At 63.4% G+C, this 20,800-nt stretch overlaps 2 protein-coding genes across 4 annotated transcripts in view; one reads left to right on the top strand and one right to left on the bottom strand.

Moving 5' to 3' along the window:
* Nucleotides 1–3,972, top strand: part of UBN1 (ubinuclein 1) — a 32,777-nt gene extending 28,805 nt beyond the window's left edge. For 2 of the 3 annotated variants that reach the window (XM_051836141.3, XM_051836140.3), the window contains one exon: nucleotides 1,889–3,972. In XM_051836141.3, coding sequence (XP_051692101.2) covers nucleotides 1,889–1,938 — 50 coding nt within the window. In that variant the 3' untranslated portion in view covers nucleotides 1,939–3,972. Of the gene's footprint in view, nucleotides 1–1,297 lie in introns of all 3 variants that reach the window. The other variant, XM_089321267.1, reaches the window with a different exon arrangement.
* A 151-nt stretch (nucleotides 3,973–4,123) lies between these two features.
* PPL (periplakin) overlaps nucleotides 4,124–20,800 on the bottom strand; it is a 43,385-nt gene continuing 26,708 nt past the window's right edge. The window contains exons 8-22 of the mRNA XM_051836139.3: nucleotides 20,680–20,787; nucleotides 19,993–20,088; nucleotides 15,613–15,735; nucleotides 15,389–15,535; nucleotides 14,819–14,970; nucleotides 13,989–14,086; nucleotides 13,650–13,807; nucleotides 12,702–12,880; nucleotides 12,480–12,618; nucleotides 11,721–11,914; nucleotides 10,317–10,467; nucleotides 9,572–9,655; nucleotides 8,884–9,000; nucleotides 8,319–8,411; nucleotides 4,124–7,612 (exon numbers count right to left, since the gene is read on the bottom strand). Coding sequence (XP_051692099.3) covers nucleotides 4,949–7,612; nucleotides 8,319–8,411; nucleotides 8,884–9,000; nucleotides 9,572–9,655; nucleotides 10,317–10,467; nucleotides 11,721–11,914; nucleotides 12,480–12,618; nucleotides 12,702–12,880; nucleotides 13,650–13,807; nucleotides 13,989–14,086; nucleotides 14,819–14,970; nucleotides 15,389–15,535; nucleotides 15,613–15,735; nucleotides 19,993–20,088; nucleotides 20,680–20,787 — 4,503 coding nt within the window. The 3' untranslated portion in view covers nucleotides 4,124–4,948. The remainder of the gene's footprint in view (nucleotides 7,613–8,318; nucleotides 8,412–8,883; nucleotides 9,001–9,571; nucleotides 9,656–10,316; nucleotides 10,468–11,720; nucleotides 11,915–12,479; nucleotides 12,619–12,701; nucleotides 12,881–13,649; nucleotides 13,808–13,988; nucleotides 14,087–14,818; nucleotides 14,971–15,388; nucleotides 15,536–15,612; nucleotides 15,736–19,992; nucleotides 20,089–20,679; nucleotides 20,788–20,800) is intronic.

Here is a 20,800-nt window from a genome sequence, read left to right as displayed (position 1 = left end):
TTGGTTTGTCCTTGAAGGCTCTGGCTCTGTGGGTGCTCCGAATGACAAGGGGTTCTGCACTTCCCGTCTGTCCCCACTTGAAGCTGTTGCTTAGCCAGCTTTCGACTGGGTGATTACAGAGAAGGTTGTGGGTCCTGCGAGCGAGGCCGAGGCATTCCTGCTGCTCAGCTCGCCGTCTCTTGATTTAGAAACAAGGCAGGTAGTGGTGCATATCCTCGGGCTACCTAGGCGCAACAAGACTTTTAAATCCAAGCAGCTGTGCCCTCCCAGCGCTAGCAGTAACCAGAGGCTCCCTGAAGTTCCTTTTCCCTCGGAGGGAAAATCCACGTAGCACGAAGGGCTTTCTGGAAGGGCAGCGACTTCCGATGCCAGCGAGTGTCCCAGACAGGAGCAGTTCCTAAGCCTGCACAGACGTGGAAGGGGAAGCAGAGACGCGGGAGCAGCCAGGAGTGAGGCCGCAGGCGCTGCGGACCAGGGCTTCAGACCTGGCGTGGTGACCGAGGGCAGCACGGAGACGCCTGTGCCCAGGTGGCTTTGCCTTGTCCTGGACTCGTGATTCGTGGGTGCATTTTGTGGAATTTGGTGCAGGAAGCTTCATGATGTCTTGGTTTTGACCGAGTAGTCTCTTCCTACTCCAGCCCTGCCCCAAGCATGACTGGGGGACGATGTCCCAGTTACCCTCCTGATCTGTGGCGCCTGAGGCCTGAGGCCTGCTGGGTCAGGAATGGACTTGGAATCCTCCAAGGGGCAGTTTGCATCTTTGAGGGCCCCACCTATGCCCACAGTCAGCCCTTTGTTCTGGAGAGCAGTAGCTGCAGTGACTCCCCTCCCCCAGGGCACAGAGTGATAGCATGCTCCCTCCCCCAGGACACAGAGTGGTACGTGCTCCCTCCCCCAGGGCACAGAGTGGTACGTGCTCCCTCCCCCAGGGCACAGAGTGGTAGCGTGCTCCCTCCCCCAGGGCACAGTGGTAGTGTGCTCCCTCCCCCAGGGCACAGTGGTAGTGTGCTCCCTCCCCCAGGGCACAGAGTGGTAGCATTCCCTCCCCCAGGGCACAGAGTGGTAGTGTGCTCCCTCCCCCAGGGCACAGAGTGGTACGTGCTCCCTCCCCCAGGGCACAGAGTGGTAGTGTGCTCCCTCCCCCAGGGCACAGAGTGGTAGTGAGTGTGCTGAGAGAGACCTGCGCTGGGCAGAGTTACTCTTGCAGAGAAAACGATGGGAGAGACGCTGCCAGCAGACGGTGTGCTGTGGGACTCCGCCCCCCACAAAGGATCGCCATTTTCCTCTTTTTCCTCAGGATAGTAAAAGGCTATCAGAAAAGCAGCTCTGCTCAAACAGCAGTTTGATCCAAGTGGCCCTCCTCCCCTCAGTGGACTTCAGTTGCAGGGTCACGTGAGGGCCGCGAGGGGCCAGCTGCCTGCGTGTCGGCACGTCAGCCATGGCTGGTGTCTGCTTAGCTTACATTTCTTCCCCGTGTGGACGTGGCATGCTCGTGTCTTTGAGTTTGTTTCTGCTTAACCCGAGGGTCTTTTTTTTTTTGATGGTAGAGGAGTGGTCATCGCTACCTTGAGCTTATATGGTCAGGAGGCCTTACCAGGGCAAGGCAGGGATAGCCAGAGACTTAAAGTGACCGGGCTGCATAGCGGAGTTGCCATCCGTGAGCCGTGCGCAGCTGCCGCCGCCTGCACAGCACCCGTGTCCATGCATGTCGCAGGCTGCCGCGAGTGGCACGCACACATGGCCGCTGGCGGTCGTTTGCTGTTGGAGCCTTTGCTCTGCGTTCAGAGGTATTAAGTGACCCTCCTGAGGGTTGGCTACTGCTGCCATGGGGGCGTCGGAGGCCTGTTCCCTGATTCTCTGTGTTCTGCTTTCGCTTGTTCTTTTTCAGATGCTTCTCAGCTTCACGGGAAGGGGCCCGGTGTACCACGGAAATTATGACTGCTCCTAAGGAGAGGCTCGACCGACGTTGGCTGTGTAGGTCTTGGATCACGGATCCTCGCTGTCCTCTGTATGCCAGCTGGTTTGCTTTGGGAACAGGTGTGAGTCCTGAGTGGAGCACTTGGCACTTCTGAGGTGCCTTCAACCAAGGGAGCCACTGACGAGGCGCTTCACGACACTGGTGCCTGCGGCCTTGTGGCTTTGTTGCCCGACGGTGGTCGGAGGGCAGTTCTGGGCAGGGGAGCGTGTGTTTACAAGACTGGCGGCAGAGCTGTGGTTCAAATCCATCCGAACCCGAGTGCCTCCTGGCACCTAGCGGCCAGGGGCTCCTTCTGGCCACAGGCAAGGCTGGGAGACCTACCTGATCTCTTTGCAAAATACTGAGAACATCTAATATCTGGCCATTGTGAAGGGCCAGTTTCTCCTGGGAACCTGACAATGAAGCTCTTACAGAGAAATGACCTTTGTAGATTCAACAGTTGTAATAGGATTTTTAAAGACACCTATTTTGGGCTCAGTTTTCATGGTTACCATTAAATGCATTGGATGGACTGGGACAATTCTTTACACATCATATTTTAGGAAGATGTAATTCCAGTGCCTTTATGGTGGGGCAGGATTTGACAGTGCACATCCATTCAGCCCGCTGAGTGGACCTGCTGTGGAGACCTTTTTAGAAGATGTGTCTGTATTGAAGACGTAGCCAGTTTTGTTTGAGTTTTTTACAGTTGCACATCACGATCTGTGCTGTCTTGCCTTGCAGGTCGTCTGGGCCCCACAATCCCAGGTCCCTGTTGAGCAGGGCTCTTGTTTTGTTTTTCCAGAGTTCACGTGGGTGGACTGCCGGGCCCCAGAGCCTTTGACCTCTCTGAGGGCCAAGGATAACGAGGGGGTCCAAGTCATAGATAGACATTCCGGTTTGTCTTAACTCTTAGACATCAGTCTTGGGCAGAGCTGCGGGAACAGGCCTCTGCAAGGTCTGCCGTGTGCGAATAGGCCTGGAAGTCCTGGACTCCAGACAGCCGCACGGAGGAGGGGAGAGTGGATCCGAGGCAGGCTGGGACGCTGACTGCGTGCTGGGTCACACTCGGCCAGTGGCGGTTTCACAGGGACTCTGAAGGCCTTTGCCTGTCCTGTGACTTCTGTGCCACGCTGAGTCTGACCTGACTGCTGCCGCTAAGCCGTTTCAGACATGTTGAGGGTGTGCATGTGGCACACGCACAGCTGTGTGAAAACTCGAGCAGCCCTGGGGCCCCTGCCTCCCAGGGCACCCTGCTCAGCAGCTCAGTTCCTGCCTTCGAGGAGCGAGGGGTGCAGCCTCTTAGCCCTCCGCCGGCCTCTGCTCTGATCGCTTTTTTACATAAGAGCCGATCTGTGTTTTACATTGGGCTACACGGACTCCTTATCCCTTCATTATGTATGTGTTTTGCAACTTGGATTTCCAGTTTGTTTACAGAATAGTCTTAGGTAGTAGCAGAAGAGCCAAAGAAGAGATTTGTACAGCTGAGCTCAGAGCCAGCAGAGCAGAGGCCGTCAGTGAAGGCTGAGCAGTGGGCGTTCTCTGCCCGTGACACCCGGGTCCCAGCCCCTCCCCCTCCCTTCCCTGCTGGTGCTCCCTCCTCCCACGTACCACTGAGTGTGCAGCTGGAGCAGGAAACCCTCTTTTTAGGAATCTAGTGATGCCTCTTGCCTCAGGGAAATGTTTCTTTGATGGGGAGTTTGAGATTTCTTTTTCTTGTTTATGCTTTATTTGTGGTAATGGAAGAGTGAGTGACTTAAGCAGCCATGGCAAGGCAGATACACGGGCCCGGCTGCAGCGGAGGGTTGGGCAGAGTGGCTCAGGGCCTCGGTGCTGCAGGGGTTTGGTGTCTTGGGTGCAGCAGAGGGTCTCTGAGCACTTCCCAGGCGTGGCCGTTTCTTAGGTGTGAGAGGGGCTGTGGCTTTTTGTGCAGCCACCGTGTTGGTGTTAGGGGGTGGTGTGGAAATTGTTAATCTTGTATAAAGCAACTCAATAAATTCTTTCAAGGTTTCCAACACGTTTTTCCTCTTTTACTTCTACCCTCTTTGTAAGTGATTGTTCCTCCCATAGGGGCTTGGCTATGTGGACTGTCCATTGTAGTTCCAAGAGGGGAGAAGAGGCCTCAGATGCCAAAGGGGACGAAACACGCTTGCCGTGAGAGGAGAATCAAGCCACCAGGTTTTTATTTTCATGCTATAAATACAGTTCCCTATTGCCTGCCACTTTCTTACATAATACATGCAAGGTTAGGGTTATAGAGATGCAGAGAACCAGAAACTTAATTGGTGAATAATCAGCTGTCTGATATACCTAAATACCGGTGAGATCATAAGCAAGACTTGTAAGGCGTTTAAACCAGGGCTAACAGCAACACAGTCCACTACTCAGATGCTTCCATTTCAGAACCATAGAACAGTCTCTGACGGTGCGTTTTCCTGGGAGAGTCTGGCTGACAGTTCTCGTCCACCGTAGCAGCGAGGCCCAGACACCGTGCTGGGTCCCGTGCACCTTTTCTGGCACAAAGCCCAGGTGTGTCGTACGAGCAGAGCGAGTGCGGAGGAAGCCTCTCTGAGGCAAAGTTGGTTCTTGGCCAGAACCCTGGAGGATTACAGGTGCAGGCAGGCAGCCCTCAGGGGCCTGGTCCTCCGGTGAGATAAAGGCCCACGGAAGGAGTCCTTCCGGCCACGGCATCTGGCCGTTGGCTAAGTGCAGGCCCTTGCTGCCTGGAGCAGGCTCGTGTGCCATGGTCTCGTGCACCGGTCATTTACAGATGGTCTCTAGGCATCACATGGAATCTGTTGCTGGGAAAACGTGAGAGAAGGGAGAAAAAGGAACGGCACTGGGGTTCTGAGATCACTGGGGTCAGGGCGGTCACTCGGGCAGGCAGGACGACAGCCGAGACGGGAGGTGCCTGCCGTGAGTTGGTGCCTGTTCGCTCCTCTGTGAGCCGAGGGTGAGGGCTAGATGCTGGGCTCCGCATGGGCGCTGCGCCTACTTCTGCCCGGACACCAAGACGGCCAGCTCCTGGATGGACATCTCCTTGTTGACGTAGCGCTCGTACTGCGCGGGGCTCAGCCGGCCGCTCTGCAGGGCCTCTTCAATGGAGAACTTCTTGCCGGACTTCCTGTCGTGGATCACCGAGGACTCCCCGTTGGGACCCTTCACTGAGATCTCCTCCCAGTCGCACTCCTGGCTCCTGAGTTTCACAAACATGTTCCAGTCGATGAGCCCGGCCCGGTGGGCTTCCTCGGGGGACAGCTCCCGGCCCGAGTCGGGGTCGATGACCACGATGGAGCGCCGCAGGTGGTTCTCCCTCTGCTCCCTCTTCACGGCCACAGAGCCCAGGCGCTTCTGCAGCTCGTCAATCTCGAGGTCTTTGTCCTTGGAGAGCCTCTTGAGGTCGTCCAGTTCTCGCTCCAGGGACCACAGCCTGGAGTCGAGGTTGCCCCCCGCGTCAGCCGCAGGCGAACTGCGCGCGTCTCGCGCCTCCGTCGCGGCCATCTGGATCTCCGACTGCAGCCTCCGGGTCTCGAGCTGCAGGTTCTGCCGCTCCAGCTGCAGCCTGTGGTTTTCCTCCCTCAGGAAGTCCAGTTCCTTGGACGACTTGGAGTTGCAGAACTCCAGCTCGGACAGCTTGGCCTCCAGCCGACTCACCTCGGCGTCCAGCTCTCTCTTGCCGCGGCTCTCCTCCTCCAGACTCTGCCGGAGCTTCTGGATCTCCTGCTCCGTGTCGCCCTTCTCGACCTGCACGCTCTCGGACACGACCACCTTCTCCTTGACCTCCGCCTTCTCCAGGGCGGCCAGCTGCCCGCGCAGGGCCTCGAGCTCGCCCTCCAGCAGCTGCCGCCGGTGCCGCTCCTCCTCCAGTTGCACCGTGAGCATGGCGTGCTCCCTGGCCTGCTGGGGGTCCTGCTGCAGCACCACCTTCTGCTTGCGGGTCACCGTCTCACGGGCCTCGGCCGCCTCGCGCTCCAGCACGGCCAGCCTCTGCTGCAGCCGCTGCGCTTCCCGCTCGGCCTCCCTGCGCGCCTGGCGCTCGCGCTCCAGCTCCTGCAGCTGGCGCTCGAGCTCCCCGCGCCGCTGCTGCAGCCGCCGCAGCTCGGCACGCAGCTTGTCGATCTGCCGCAGCTCCGCGTCGATGCTCTCGGTGAAGGCGCTCACCTCGGCGCGCAGGCCCGGCTCCTCCTCGTACTGCACCACCTCCTGCTGCACCACCCTCTCCGTCACCTGCGACAGCTCCTCCTCCTTCTGTCTGATCTTCTCTTCCTGGGCCGCCCGCTCCCTGTCCAGGTCCACTTGCTTCTTCTGCTCTTCCGACAGCTTCGCCCGCAGCGACTCCACTTCCTCCTTGGTTTGGGGGTCCTCCTGGAACTGCAGGATCTCCTGGACCACCTCTTTGGTCTGGACCTGGGGCTTGGAGTCTTTGAGGGCCTGGATTTCCTGCCTCAGCTGGTAGACCTCCAGGTCGCAGCGCTCGATGAGCCTGGTCTTGTCGACGATCTCCTCCCTGAGCCGCTGCAGCTCCTCCTCCGTCTCGGGGTCCGTCTTGTACCTGATGACCTCTTTAGTCACCTCCTTCACTTCCACCTGCGGGCCCCGCCGCCGGAGCGCCTCCAGCTCGCTCTGGTAGCTCTGCAGCTGCTCCTCGGCCGCCCGGTACTTGCGCTCCTGCTCCACGAGTTCCAGGCGGAGGTTGGCCACCTGGCTCTCGGCCTTGGGGTCGGGCCGCACGATCTCGCGCACCTTCTCCTGCACCACCACCTTGGCGTTCTCCTCCTCCAAGGCCCAGATCTTGCGGAGCAGTTCCGTCTTCTCCCTCCGGCTAGCGCGCGCCTGGGCGGCCTCGTCCTCGTACTGGCGGGCCAGCTCGCCCACCTCCCTCTCGGCGGCCGCGTCCCTCTCCACCGTGAGCACCTCCTTGACCGTGACCTTGCCCTCGGCCATGGCCCGCTCCCTCTCCAGCCTCTTGAGCTTGTCCTGCAGGAAGCTCAGCTCCTCCTCCTGCCGCTCCCTGAGCGCGCCCTCCCGCTGGCGGTCCTCCTGCAGCTGCCGGTACTCGGCCTCCAGCTGGGGGTCGTTCTGCAGCTTGACCACCTCCCTCTCGGTGACCACCTCCTGCGGCCGGCTCTTCTCCTCGGCCAGGGCCGCCACGCGCTGCTGCAGGAGCAGCACCTCCGCCTCGCGGGCGCCCTTCTGCCGCCTCAGCGCCTCCAGCTCCTCGCGCAGGCGCAGGACCTGGTCTCCCTGGGCGGCATCCGGCTCAATGCGCAGCACCTCCTTGACCACGCACTCCTGGCCTCCGCCGCGGGCCTCCTGCTCCAGGGCGCGCAGCCGGGGCTGCAGCGCCTCCAGCTCGGCCTGCAGCAGCCGGTTCTTGTGCTGCTCCTCGGCCAGGGTCTGCTGCAGCTGCTGGAAGCTTCGCTCCAGCGCGGGGTCCGGCACCCTCTTGACCACCTCCTGCGTCACCACCGCCTCCTGAGGCCGCTGGGTGCGCAGGCTCTGGATTTCCTCCTGGGCGCTCCTGACCTCGTTCTCCAGCTGCTGCCGCCTCTCGGTCTCCTCGTCCAGCTCCTTCTTCATCTTCCACGTCTCTCCCACGCCCGAGCCCGGCTCGCTCCCCTGTGGCGTCTCCCGGGTCGCCTCCACGCCTGGCTGCTGTGAGGGAGAAGACCACACGTGGTGAGAGCCAGACTCACTGCCGCGGCACGTGCCTCCCCTGTCCCCGCCTGGCCCACGGGGTCTGGGGCACCTGCACACGGGTCGGTTGGACCGCTTGCCCGCTGGGCCCCGAGGGGCTGTCTGAGGGCTGGTTCACGTCAGCCGCAGGGTTACTTGGGAAAACGGCCAAACAAGGAGTCCAGCTTTGTGACGTCAAACCAAGGCAAGACTTCACAAGTGCAGAAGTCTGAAGGGATCCCGCAGCGTCCCCGCCGCGGTCAGCTGGTCGAGGGCCTCACCCGTGGGGCACTGCCCGGGCTCACGGCAGACACGCGTGCAGTGCACTGCACACACAGAGGGCAGCAGCAAAGCAGCACCGTCTGCCACGGGGCGGGGGGGCAGGCCCTTGGGCAAGGAGCCCACTGCTGGCGACATGGCATCGCTCCCAGGCCCTTGCCGTGCGGGGGCTATCGTAAACGTTATGGACGTTCGAAGATAACTCTGACCTGATTAGGCACTCAGCAGCTGGTTACTGAATTGAATATGTAAGTTAGCCATCTTCCTGTCAACGTGAGTGCCGGCCTGGGCCCGCCTCCATGCTGCTACCGCCCAGAGACGTTAGCAGGGAAGGGCCATGCCTGCAGGGAGGAGCCCTCGCCGGTGGGAGGAGTTCTAGGTGGAATTTCTCCCTCAGATCAGTTACCTGCCGCAGGAGATGGAGCGCAAACTCCAGGTTCTGCAGCCGCTGTCTGTTGACGGCATTGACTTCCGTGAACTTGGCCGCCAGAGCCGCTTCCTGCAAAGAAGCCGGCACACAAGTCAGCAGGCTGAGCAGCGAGGAGCTGCCAATGCTTGGGGCGCAGTTTCTGCCAAGTCTGGTGTGTGTGGGTGTGTGGCGGGGGTTGTGTGACAGTCTCACTGGCAGAGAGCCAGCCAGGTGTAGAGTCGGGGGTCCAGGTTTCAGTCTCGACCCCGCGGTGCGACCCGACCCCGAGCGAATCTTCACGTTCCTGTGTGTGAGGGTCTGGTCCTAGCGGCCCTCTACTGTGTGTTTACAGAGGGGAGGAGGGGAGGGGAGGGGAGGGAGGCGACTCGAGCTCCATGGCTCTGGCCTAGAAACTTACACCAGGCCGTCTCTGTATCCTATCGATGTCGCTGCCCAAGAACCAGTTCCTTATCTTCTACCAAACCTGCATGGACCCAGGAGGGCTGTCGGCCTGGTTTGCCCTGCGTGTGTGCGGCCTGCTCTCCGCCGGCGCCGGGCTCACCTCTTCCTTCACCTTGGCGGCGGGGGCCTGCAGCCGGGCTCTCTTGCTCACGTGGCTGTTCCTCCCGTTCTCCAGGTCGAGAAGGGATCTGAGCTTCTCTGCTTCTAACTCATAGTCCTGGGGGAGAGCGCAGGGCCGGGCCGGCGGCTGAGACGGGACCCAGCATGCGTACGTCCCTTCCTGCCGAGCGAGACTGGCCCTTGGCAGGTGCCGCGAGCGCTTCCTCTCCCTGGGCCCGGGACTGAAGGCCAGGAGGGGCTGAGAACCGAGACATCACGGACCACGGCCACGTCACTGAGCGGCGCACACGCAAGTATGCCACAGTCCCATCCGCCCCCAAGGAGGCAAACCGTGTGTGCCCTGCAGGCTCGCGGGCCTAGAGCTGTGCGCCACGCAGTGGCTTCGCAACCCCGCGGCGCTGTCCCTTCACCGTGGGCACCAAGGCCACTGCAGGTGGTGTGTTTCACACAAGTGTGTCCATCCCGCCTTGTTCTTGTGTGCTATTCCCTTGAGGACACGCTCCCCTGAAGAGCTGCCTGCTTCCAAAGCGCACCCAGCCCCTCCCTCTGAGGCATTTGCCTGAGGGGCCGTGCCAGTCTGCGTGGCCCCCAGCAGCGCCCGAGGGCCCCCAGCCCATCAGCCGCCGGGGCAGGAGCTCCCGCCGTGTGTCCCCCAGACAGAAGCTCACCTTCACAGCCTGCTGGTACTGCTGGGAGGTGGCGCACACCTTCTGTACTTCCTGTTCCCTGCTTGCTATCTCATCCAGCAGGTTCTGCAGAACAACAGAGACTGTGAAAGTGCAGACCGGGGAAAACAACACCTCTCACGGGTGCAGCAGCCGGAGTCCTCAGAGACCCGGTCTCCTGTATGGCAGAGCAGGATGAGCGGCTTCCCTGGCGGCATCTGCTCGGCACGGAGTCGAGGCCAGGGCCCTACAGAGAACGTTGGCCAGGGACGGACGTTCACCGAGTGCTCTGGGCGCCAGGTGCCCGTCTTCATGTGATCCTGAGAGTGCATCACGCGGGCGGCAGGGCTCCCGGCATGCGCATTAGCAGGAAGCCGGATTGCAGTCGGCGCTGGCGCTCGAACCCAGGCCCCGTGATCCGGCTGTGAGTGTCCCGGCAGCGTCCTGACTGCTGCACCTACTCCTGCCCCAGCACTGGCTTTCTGTCTTGGCCTGAGAATGCCCAGGGTCCTCATCTCAGACCCCAGGGCACTGCCTGGAACCCCAAGGGGGCAGGAAGCACAACTCTGGAAACAGGACTTTCCCCAAGGGCTGCTCTGTGCTGCCGTGGAGGCACGGGACCCTGGGCGGAGCGGCTGAGGGGGCGGGACGGCGGCGGTGCTGGAGGCCTGGCGGCCTCCCCGGAGAGGGGCTGCTGCCTCGGTCACGCCCGGGCTGCCTGTGCGAGTGCACGCAGCAGCTCTCTCACCTTCTGGTTCTTCAGCTTGGTCTCCACCTGGCTGAGGCTGTCCGTCTCCTGGGGCTCGTAACTGGGGATGCTGGTCAAGAAGCGGAGCACGTGGTCGTGGCCGCGGCGGAACTCGTCGTAGGCGGCCGCAGCTCCCTGTAAGCTCTGGACCCTGCGGGACAGGGGCGTGGGGCGGGGGCTGTCACGGGGAGCACCCTGAGCCCTCTCCAGTAAGGGCGCAGCAGCCTTAGCCAAGCTGGACCGTGAGGACAGGGTGGCTGGTGCACGCCGACTGGCAGGGACCCGCTGGGTGTTCCAGCACCCAGGCACCCCACGGGCCAAGAAGAACCTGCAGGGGAGGTCGTTAACTCCTGCAAACTCACCGGAACTAAGAATATACCAGGGTTTGTGGGGCGCAGCACTTCTGGGGAGCTACACAGCATCGCACGATTGTGTCAGACAAATTTCAAGCCATCACCCTAAGCCCCACCCGACGGAGGAGAGCTGGACCTGAGCTGGGAAAAGCACTGTCACCCAAACAGCTGGCTCCGAAGTAACCGAGAGCTCTCGGACGGACCGGCGGGAGCAAAGCCAAGACACAACTTCAGCTACGAGGAGACGTCAGCTCGAATCCTAGGGACGTTAATAGGGCACCACCAAGCTGCTTATGCCAACAGACTCAACTACTTGGATGGAACTGACACCATTTCCAACACTAAGAAGAGATGACCTGGAGTCGGTGCTACGGCACAACGGGCTAAGCTAGCAGCTGCAGCGCCGGCATGGCACGCCACGCCACACCAGCCACAGCAACCATTGAAGTCCTGGCCGCCCTGCTTACGTACTGGGGAAAGCGGAAATGGCCCGAGAGCTTGGGCCCCACCACCCACGACATGGGAGACCCCGATGGAATTCCGGGCTCCTGGCTTCACCCCGGCCCAGCCCCAGACGCTGTGGCCATTTGGGAGTGAAGCAGAAGATGGACGATCTCTGTCTCCCTCTTCCTGTGTCCTTCTACCTTTCAAATAAAATAAATTCTTAAAAAACAAAGATGACCAGAGTGGTTCAACATGGAGGCGGAATTTGTAGTTTAAAAAAAAACTCACAAAAACAAAAAAACCCAGGCCCAGATGGTGAAGGCTACCAAGCATTTAAGAAAGAAACACCAATTCTGCACAGACTCTTAGAAAATGAAGAGGCAAGAACTCCCACTGGCTGATGAGGCAGGAAAACAATTCGCAGTCCGGCAGTCACTCAGCCGTGGCTCAGATCACTCTCGCGAGAAAGTGGTCACAGCGTTTAGGAAAGGGACGCAGGTCTTGGGTCAGCACGGGGCTTTTCCACTGTGCAGGAATGACTTTTGAAATGGGACTTCAGTCACTGGTCTCCAGTGGCCTCGGAGGATGCCGGGGGTGGCGTGCTCACCTGCGCTCCACCTGCTGGCGCAGGTTGTCCAAGCGCTGGGCCAGCTTGTGCACTTCGGCCTCCTGGCGCTCCAGGTCCGGGCAGTGCTCCTGGAAGTGGCTGGCCAGGGAGCTGGCGCACTGCTTGGCTGCCTGCAGGTTCTGCTGTACCTCACCCAGCAGGGCCTCCTGGGCCTGCAGCTCGGAGGCCATGGCCTGTGCAGCGGGGAAGGAGATAGCGCTGTGGCCAGAGCTGGCGTCCCCGGGGCCACCTCCCTGGGACAGAGTCCCTCCCAGCAGCAGGAGGAACTGGGTCTCTTCCATAACGTTCCATCTCGTTCCAATGACAGGACCCTGAAAACTGACTTTGGAAAAACCCCACGGCCAGCAGTGTGCACCCTGGGCTAGGATGGCCTGTGCACGAGGCCTTGAGCCGAGACAGGAGACGGACACAAACAGGAGCCTGCCACGAGACCTCAGACTCGAGGGTCCCAGCATGCCGGAAAAGAGGCTGGGAGTGGGAGACAGCTGCTCCCCGGGGCCAGCCCCCTTGCCGCTGGGCTGCAGGCCCAGGTGCCGAGTCCGCTGTTTCAGACACTGCTGGGGGCCGGGTTTCTGTGCAGACACGTGGTTTGCAAACACCAGGCCTCATAGGTGCCAGCCTCCACTGGCACCACCCAGTGGGCACACGGCATTGTTCACGCCCCAAAGACCGGCCGCAGGGGTGCGTCACACGTGCCTGGAGCCCTGGCCCAGCTCACAGAGAAGGGCCCACACTCACCGCCAGCTCCTGCCTCTTGCTGTCCAGGATGGGGCCACTCTCAGGCACCGTGTCATCCTGGCTCAGCCGCGCCTCGTGCGTGGCCAGCAGCTCCCGGCCCTGCTGCAGGCTCTGCTCCAGGCGGTTGGCCACGTCGACCCTGAGGACATCAGCAGGGAGTGGGGGGTGCCGCTGGGCCCCTCCAGCCCAGCCCGACCTCCCTGCTGCCCGCCTGGCACCCACTTCTCCTGGGCCGAGTCCAGCAGCTGCACCAGGCGCTCATATTTCCGGTTGGTGTCCTCCACGCGGGTCTTCAGCAAGGGCGCTGAGCCGCTGCCTGGGAGGGCCTGGACGAAGGCGTCACACTCGGCCGTGCTGTGCGTCTTCTCGGGCTCGATACGTAGCAGCTCCTCGGCGATGCTCTGTGGGGACCAGACCCCCCAGGTCAGCAGCCGCTTCCCCAGGGATGGTCCTGGGGTGGGCATTAGGAGACCCCAGCGCTTCAGGGGCGGTGGGAGAGGCTGGAGAGCCTGGGCACCAGCCTGCAGCCGGCATTGTTAATCGGCACGCCAGGGAAGCCCGGTGAAGGTGGACTGTGAACCAACAGGTGTGGCCAGCAGTGGCTCAGGTAGGACTGGTAAGCCCCACCGCAGAGGCTGCTGGGAAGACACGGGAAACCACTTGTAGAAGCAGCAGGTGCAGGGCGCCAGGCACCTGCCAGGGCTCCACACATCACCAGGTGCCCCAGAGTCGGGGCCGGCCCAGGTAGCTGGAGTCGGGGAAGCCGGCGGCCCTCCGTGGTGTGTCTGGGCTCAGGCAGCTGGCGGCCGAGCTGAAATCCCAGAGCCCGGCACAGCCCAGCTCAGAGTGGCAAACCCCACTGCTGATGGGAGCCTGGGCCGGGTGCTGAGCAGGTGCTGGGCAGCCCCGCTGAGGCCACACGGGTTTTGCCAGCTCCGCCTAGGCACGTGTCTGGGGGTGGGGGGCATCAGGACCAGGCACCTTGCCGAGGGCCTGGTCCTTGGTCTAGAACCTGGGGTGGCGACAGCAACGTGCCTCCCCGACCGGTTCAGGATCCGGTTATGGTGCCTGGCTGCGTGCAGTGAGCACCTGCGTGGACTCCCGGGACCCCACAGGGGCCTGACGGTGAGTGGGGGCCCAGGGCCGGTCTGTGCCCCGGCCCAGCAGTACCTTGAGTTCCTTGGCCCGCTCGGCGCTGTCTTGCACAGCCCGGCCCTGCTCCAGCGGCGGCCGCAGAATGCCCGTGATGGCCTTCTCCTGCCGCTCCAGGTCGCGGGCCACCTTGTCCAGGCCGGCCAGCAGCTGCCTCCCCTGTAGGTCCGAGGCATCTGCCAAGGAGGCACATGGGTCACGTTGGGGTTTGGGAGGTGAGAGCCAGGGGCCTCAGGGGCCAGGAGGAACCACTGGGCAGGCAGCTGCCCCTCTCCCTGTGGTGCCAACCCTCACCACCCTGGCCAGAGCACAGAACCTGGTCCCCCAGGGCCTCGGGCAGGGGGCCCCAGCGCCCACCTCCAGGGTTCTCTGTCTTCAACACTTCGTGCCGCTGTTGGAGTGCGCGCTTGCTCCCGGCTGCCTTCTGCCGCACGCTCCGGTACTGGCTGCCCAGGCTGTGGGCAAGAACGAGCTGGAGCCCTGGGCAGCCCACCATCCCCCCGGCCACGGAGGTGAGAGGCGGGCACTGGCGGCGTCAGCAGCCCAGAGGGACCCCGCAACTCGGCGAGTGCTCTGTGAGGCTGGAGGCCTGATGAGGACGGCCAGGGCCGGCTGCGACACTCGCCCGCCATCTCCGCTCCTGGGTTCAGAAAGACACGCCCCCCCTCCGCCACCGCCTCCCTCCTCCTCCTCCTCGCTTCACGGCGGTCATGCTACCCAAAATCCTCTGTGTGTTCACTGGTGTTCCCCCCAGGATGTTAGCCCCGAGGGAGGGTATACAGTAGGTGCTTAGTAAGCAGTTGTTGGATGCGTAAATGAAGGCATTCCTTGAACCACTCACTCCCCAGCGTTCCCAGGTGCCTGCTGGGCCCTGCAGGTGCCACATGCTGTGAGCCCCGGCCCAAGCAGACCAACCCACACCCAAACTGCTGAGTCAACAGCAGTGCAGCTGTGTGAGACCCCAGGGGAGGGGTAGGGACCGGCCCGAGTTGTTTGGCAGCTAGCGGCACCTGCAGAGGCCCGGGGGCACCGGCAGAGAAGCTGCTCCTTGCCCAGGCCCCGTCAGCAGAGCAGCCAGACCAGCCTGCCTCCCGGCCCCCTGCCCTGCCCTGCCCTGCGCCTCCCTGGGGTGAGGGCAGCAGGTGCTGGTGACCCCCTGCTGCTGGGCGAGACGCCCCGGGCTGTACCTGTCCGCCAGAGCCAGGGCCTCGGGGTCAGTGGGCGGGATCATGAAGCAGACGGCCGGGGCGGTCAGCTTGTTCCCGCCGCCGTCCAGGAGCTCCCAGCTCTCGCCGTTGTTCTTCTGCAGCGTATAGCTGTACCCCCGGGAGATCGGGCCCTGGCGAGGGCGGGCCCGGCAGTCAGCGCACGGGAGACCCGCCTCGGCCCGGGCCGTCTCGCCCCCGCTCCCCCAGCCGTCCCCAAGCCCTCCTGAGAGCTCTAGCCCCGCAGGTGGGGAGGGCCGGGGGGGGGGGTCTGCTGGGCTAGCAGCCCGCCTCCCCTCCCTCCCCGTTCCCAGTATTTGCATGAGGGTTAGCCAGCGAGAGGCTGGTGTTCCCAGCCACAGTGCCTGCTCCGAGGTGGCCACGGGGCTCACCAGGGCCAGCGCCAGCCCTCCCTGGGACTTCCTGCTGCCGTCCCTGGGGTTGCTGAGCTGGTAAGAAGGCCAGGGCGGGCGGGTGGGGCTGTGCGTGGGCTGCAGTGACAGCGCGGAGACGCCCTCCGGGAAAGGGCAGCTGGGGGCCAGGGCTGCTCACCTGCTCGCCCTCGAAGTCGCACAGCGCCTCCACCGGGATGGGCTTGAGCGGGGTCTCCCGCCGATACTTGAGCGGCACCACCTGCTGGCCTCGCTTCTGCAGCCCCCGCACCACGTCCTCGTACTTGTCCAGGGCCTTCTCCTGGTCCTGCAGGGAGTGGCCGCTCTGGTGAGCCCACCGGCCCCGCCCCCGGGGGGAGGGGCCGAGGCAGGGCCGTCACTCACGTCCAGCTCCCGCAGCAGCAGCTCGATCTGGTACCGGTCCTTGAAGTCGGGGCTGAACTTCTGGTTCAGGTCCGAGTCTACCTTGTGCAGCAGCTCCTGAGCGTCCTTTACATCCTTGTGGAACTGGGGGGGGGGGGGACTCTATCAGGAAGCCTCCGGCTGTGGCTTCAGGCTCCCCATCCGGGCTAAGTGCAGCCCAGGGCCTTCCTGGGCAGCAGGACACGGCCCCCTCTCCGGCCGCCTCCCCGCGAGCCTACGACAGGGAGGTGTCCACTGCTGCACCAGGAAGTCCCGGTCCTTCACCCCGTTCCCCTCTGTGCGAGGAACACACGGCACCGTGCGGCTTGGGTCAAGGGCGGACCACAGGCGTGATGGGATCCCATAAGGACTGGGGACGTCACAGCCCTTAGGTTAAGGCCACTCTGAGGCACAGACAACGGCAAAGCACCGCTCGGGACAGGTCGGTGTCGTTAAATGGTGCGAGACTGCGCCTTCATCCCAAGCCTCGATGCACCCCTGCCCCTTGCTGTTCCTGAATATTCTCTCGCGCACCTGCTGTGTCGCTCATGGGCAGGCGTCCCCTGGGCTGAGGTTCTGAGCTGTGGCCACCAGCAGGACCGAGGGATCCCCACGAGGCTCCCTGTGTGGCTCAGACAGCGAACCAGGGGTGGCGCGGCGTCTGTCACCTGACCCCCACTCGCTCCTGTTGAACCACAGGTCTACCCTGCGACAGAACGCTATCCAGCCCGGAGAGTGAACGAAGCGACGGGGCGAGCCTTTGTCCTGGGTTAAGATGTCCTTGGGACACCCACGTATGGTATCCGAGCGCCCGGGCCCGATCCTGGCTCCACTCCCGATCCGGCTTCCTGCTATGCACACGCTGGGAGGCAGCGGGGGGCGGCACGAGTACGTGGGTTCCTGCCTGGGCGGAGTTCCCAGGGAGGGCTCCGGCCCAGCCCAGCCACTGCAGGGGTCTGGAGCGAGTCAGTGGTGGGTGCTCTCTCTCTCCCAGGCTCACTGCCTCTCACAACTAAAGGATGAAGGCCTGACCCACACCGTGACACAGCTGGGCCCTGCGCACGAGAGGTGGAGTGACAGGAGCCACACAGACCACATGTTCAAGTCTCCCCTGCTCCTCACTGCCAACGGGGACAGGCAAGGCCAGTGTGGACAGCGCCCACGGGGACACTCTCTCTGCTCAGGGCCGGTGTGGACAGCGCCCACGGGGACACTCTCTCTGCTCAGGGCCGGTGTGGACAGCGCCCACGGGGACACTCTCTCTGCTCAGAGCCGGTGTGGACAGCGCCCACGGGGACACTCTCTCTGCTCAGGGCCAGTGTGGACAGCGCCCACGGGGACACTCTCTCTGCTCAGGGCCGGTGTGGACAGCGCCCACGGGGACACTCTCTCTGCTCAGAGCCGGTGTGGACAGCGCCCACGGGGACACTCTCTCTGCTCAGGGCCAGTGTGGACAGCGCCCACGGGGACACTCTCTCTGCTCAGGGCCAGTGTGGACTGCGCCCACAGGGATACTCTCTGCTCAGGGCCAGCGAGGGCAGCGCCCACGGGGACACTCTCTCTGCTCAGGGCCAGTGTGGACAGCGCCCACAGGGACACTCTCTCTGCTCAGGGCCAGTGTGGACAGCGCCCACGGGGACACTCTCTCTGCTCAGGGCCCGTGTGGACAGCGCCCACGGGGACACTCTCTCTGCTCAGGGCCAGTGAGGGCATCGCCCACGGGGACACTCTCTCTGCTCAGGGCCAGTGTGGACAGCGCCCATGGAGACACTCTCTGCTCAGGGCCAGTGTGGACAGCGCCCACGGGGACACTCTCTCTGCTCAGGGCCAGTGTGGACAGTGCCCACAGGGACACTCTCTGCTCAGGGCCGGTGTGGACAGCACCCATGGGGACACTCTCTCTGCTCAGGGCCGGTGTGGACAGCGCCCACAGGGACACTCTCTCTGCTCAGGGCCAGTGTGGACTGCGCCCACAGGGATACTCTCTGCTCAGGGCCGGTGTGGACAGCACCCATGGGGACACTCTCTCTGCTCAGGGCCGGTGTGGACAGCGCCCACAGGGACACTCTCTCTGCTCAGGGCCAGCGAGGGCAGCGCCCACGGGGACACTCTCTCTGCTCAGGGCCAGTGTGGACTGCGCCCACAGGGATACTCTCTGCTCAGGGCCGGTGTGGACAGCGCCCACGGGGACACTCTCTGCTCAGGGCCAGCGAGGGCAGCGCCCACGGGGACACTCTCTCTGCTCAGGGCCAGTGTGGACAGCGCCCACGGGGACACTCTCTGCTCAGGGCCAGCGAGGGCAGCGCCCACGGGGACACTCTCTCTGCTCAGGGCCAGTGTGGACTGCGCCCACAGGGATACTCTCTCTGCTCAGGGCCGGTGTGGACAGCGCCCACAGGGACACTCTCTCTGCTCAGGGCCAGCGAGGGCAGCGCCCACGGGGACACTCTCTCTGCTCAGGGCCAGTGTGGACTGCGCCCACAGGGATACTCTCTGCTCAGGGCCGGTGTGGACAGCACCCATGGGGACACTCTCTCTGCTCAGGGCCGGTGTGGACAGCGCCCACAGGGACACTCTCTCTGCTCAGGGCCAGCGAGGGCAGCGCCCACGGGGACACTCTCTCTGCTCAGGGCCAGTGTGGACTGCGCCCACAGGGATACTCTCTGCTCAGGGCCAGCGAGGGCAGCGCCCACGGGGACACTCTCTCTGCTCAGGGCCGGTGTGGACAGCGCCCACAGGGACACATTCTGCTCAGGGCCAGTGTGGACAGCACCCACGGGGACACTCTCTCTGCTCAGGGCCAGTGTGGACAGCGCCCATGGGGACACTCTCTCTGCTCAGGGCCGGTGTGGACAGCGCTCACGGGGACACTCTCTCTGCTCAGGGCCAGTGTGGACAGCGCCCATGGGGACACTCTCTCTGCTCAGGGCCGGTGTGGACAGCGCTCACGGGGACACTCTCTGCTCAGGGCCGGTGTGGACAGCGCCCACGGGGACACTCTCTCTGCTCAGGGCCAGCGAGGGCAGCGCCCACGGGGACACTCTCTCTGCTCAGGGCCAGTGTGGACTGCGCCCACAGGGATACTCTCTGCTCAGGGCCGGTGTGGACAGCACCCATGGGGACACTCTCTCTGCTCAGGGCCGGTGTGGACAGCGCCCACAGGGACACTCTCTCTGCTCAGGGCCAGCGAGGGCAGCGCCCACGGGGACACTCTCTCTGCTCAGGGCCAGTGTGGACTGCGCCCACAGGGATACTCTCTGCTCAGGGCCAGCGAGGGCAGCGCCCACGGGGACACTCTCTCTGCTCAGGGCCGGTGTGGACAGCGCCCACGGGGACACTCTCTCTGCTCAGGGCCAGTGTGGACAGCGCCCATGGGGACACTCTCTCTGCTCAGGGCCGGTGTGGACAGCGCTCACGGGGACACTCTCTGCTCAGGGCCGGTGTGGACAGCGCCCACGGGGACACTCTCTGCTCAGGGCCGGTGTGGACAGCGCCCACGGGGACACTCTCTGCTCAGGGCCGGTGTGGACAGCGCCCACGAGGACACTCCTTCTGCTCAGGGCCAGTGTGGACAGCGCCCATGGGGACACTCTCTGCTCAGGGCCGGTGTGGACAGCGCCCACGAGGACACTCTCTCTGCTCAGGGCCAGTGTGGACAGCACCCACGGGGATACTCTCTGCTCAGGGCCGGCGTGGACAGCGCCCACGGGGACACTCTCTCTGCTCAGGGCCGGTGAGGGCAGCGCCCACGGGGACACTCTCTCTGCTCAGGGCTGGTGTGGACAGAGCCCAGGGGGACACACTCTCTGCTCAGGGCCGGTGTGGACAGCGCCCACGGGGACACTCTCTCTGCTCAGGGCCGGTGTGGACAGCGCCCACGGGGACACTCTCTCTGCTCAGGGCCAGTGTGGACAGCGCCCACGGGGACACCCTCTCTGCTCAGGGCCGGTGTGGACAGCGCCCATGGGGACACTCTCTCTGCTCAGGGCCGGTGTGGACAGCGCCCACGGGGACACTCTCTCTGCTCAGGATGACGATCAACTTTGGAAAACAGGTGACATGTGCACGATGTCACGGATGTCGCTGAGCTATGCGCTCAAAGTGGCGCAGTTCAGGTTACACACACTCATTCCCGGGCCCCACGCTGACCTCGTGATCCGACTGTCAGGCCCCAGGAGGATGCATGAGGGTCTGGCCGGCGTGGGCCAGGCCTGGGGACACCATCAGAGGCGTGGGCTCCAGAGCTCCGGGGAAGGTAACCCTGCAAGGCTCCCGGAGGAAGTGGCTCGAGGCCATGTGCAAGTTTGTGGGTACTGAGTGCTGCCACACACGGGCGCCCCTGGTGCCGGGGTTGGGGGGTACCTGGTGGTAGTCCTCCATGTATTTGAGGTGGCTCTCCTCGCAGATGAGCAGGTTCAAGTACTCCTTCCAGTCTGCGTGCACGGCCTCCATGTGCGCCTACCAAGGAAGCAAGGAGGGGCTGGTCACTGGCAGCAGAGCCCCCGGGATCGGAAGCTGGGGTGGACAGGGGGGGAGACAAGTCGGGGGACAAGTCGGGGAGCCGCGTGGGGAGCGTGTCTGCCCAGAGATGTCTTGTAAAAATTCCCCCAGAGGTCCTGCAGGGGGCTCAAGTTCATGTCCTCCCATCACCCAGGATGTGACCTGGGAAAACCCGGGCTTTGCAGAGGTAACTGAGGATCTCAAGGTGAAATCAGCCTGCAGCCAGGGCCCGAATCCGACGCTGGGTGCCCTCAGATCAGGAGCAGAGGCTCAGAGACAGAGGGGGGACAGAAGGACGCAGCTGCGAGCCAAGGGCCGCCGAGGCTGCTGCCGGCCGCACAAAGAGGCCAGCGGCTGCCCCGAGCCTGGGGACGGCACACGCCCCGCTGATACCCTGAAGTCAGAACTCCACCTCCAGAACCAGCGGAGGGGTGAGTTCCTGTTCAAAGCCCCAGGCCGCACGCACTGGTGGGTGAGGTGGCAGAGGAGGCAGATTCGGGGCGCCCCCTCCCCGCCGCTTCCTCGGGTGCCCCAGCCCGACGCACGCACCTCAATGGAGTTCCTGCCGGGGTGCTCGGCGGCCAGCAGCTGGTCTCCCTCGCTGTGTAGCTTGTTGATCCTCTCCTCCTTGGCCTCCAGGTTCCGGTGGATGAAATTCTGCAGGTGGGGG

Source organism: Oryctolagus cuniculus, chromosome 19 (genome assembly GCF_051225735.1).
Source record: "Oryctolagus cuniculus isolate XC-2025 breed Fujian yellow rabbit chromosome 19, ASM5122573v1, whole genome shotgun sequence".
Lineage (NCBI taxonomy): Eukaryota > Metazoa > Chordata > Mammalia > Lagomorpha > Leporidae > Oryctolagus > Oryctolagus cuniculus.
The sequence above is the reverse complement of the archived record's forward strand: the minus strand, read 5'-3'. Positions and strand labels throughout refer to the sequence as shown.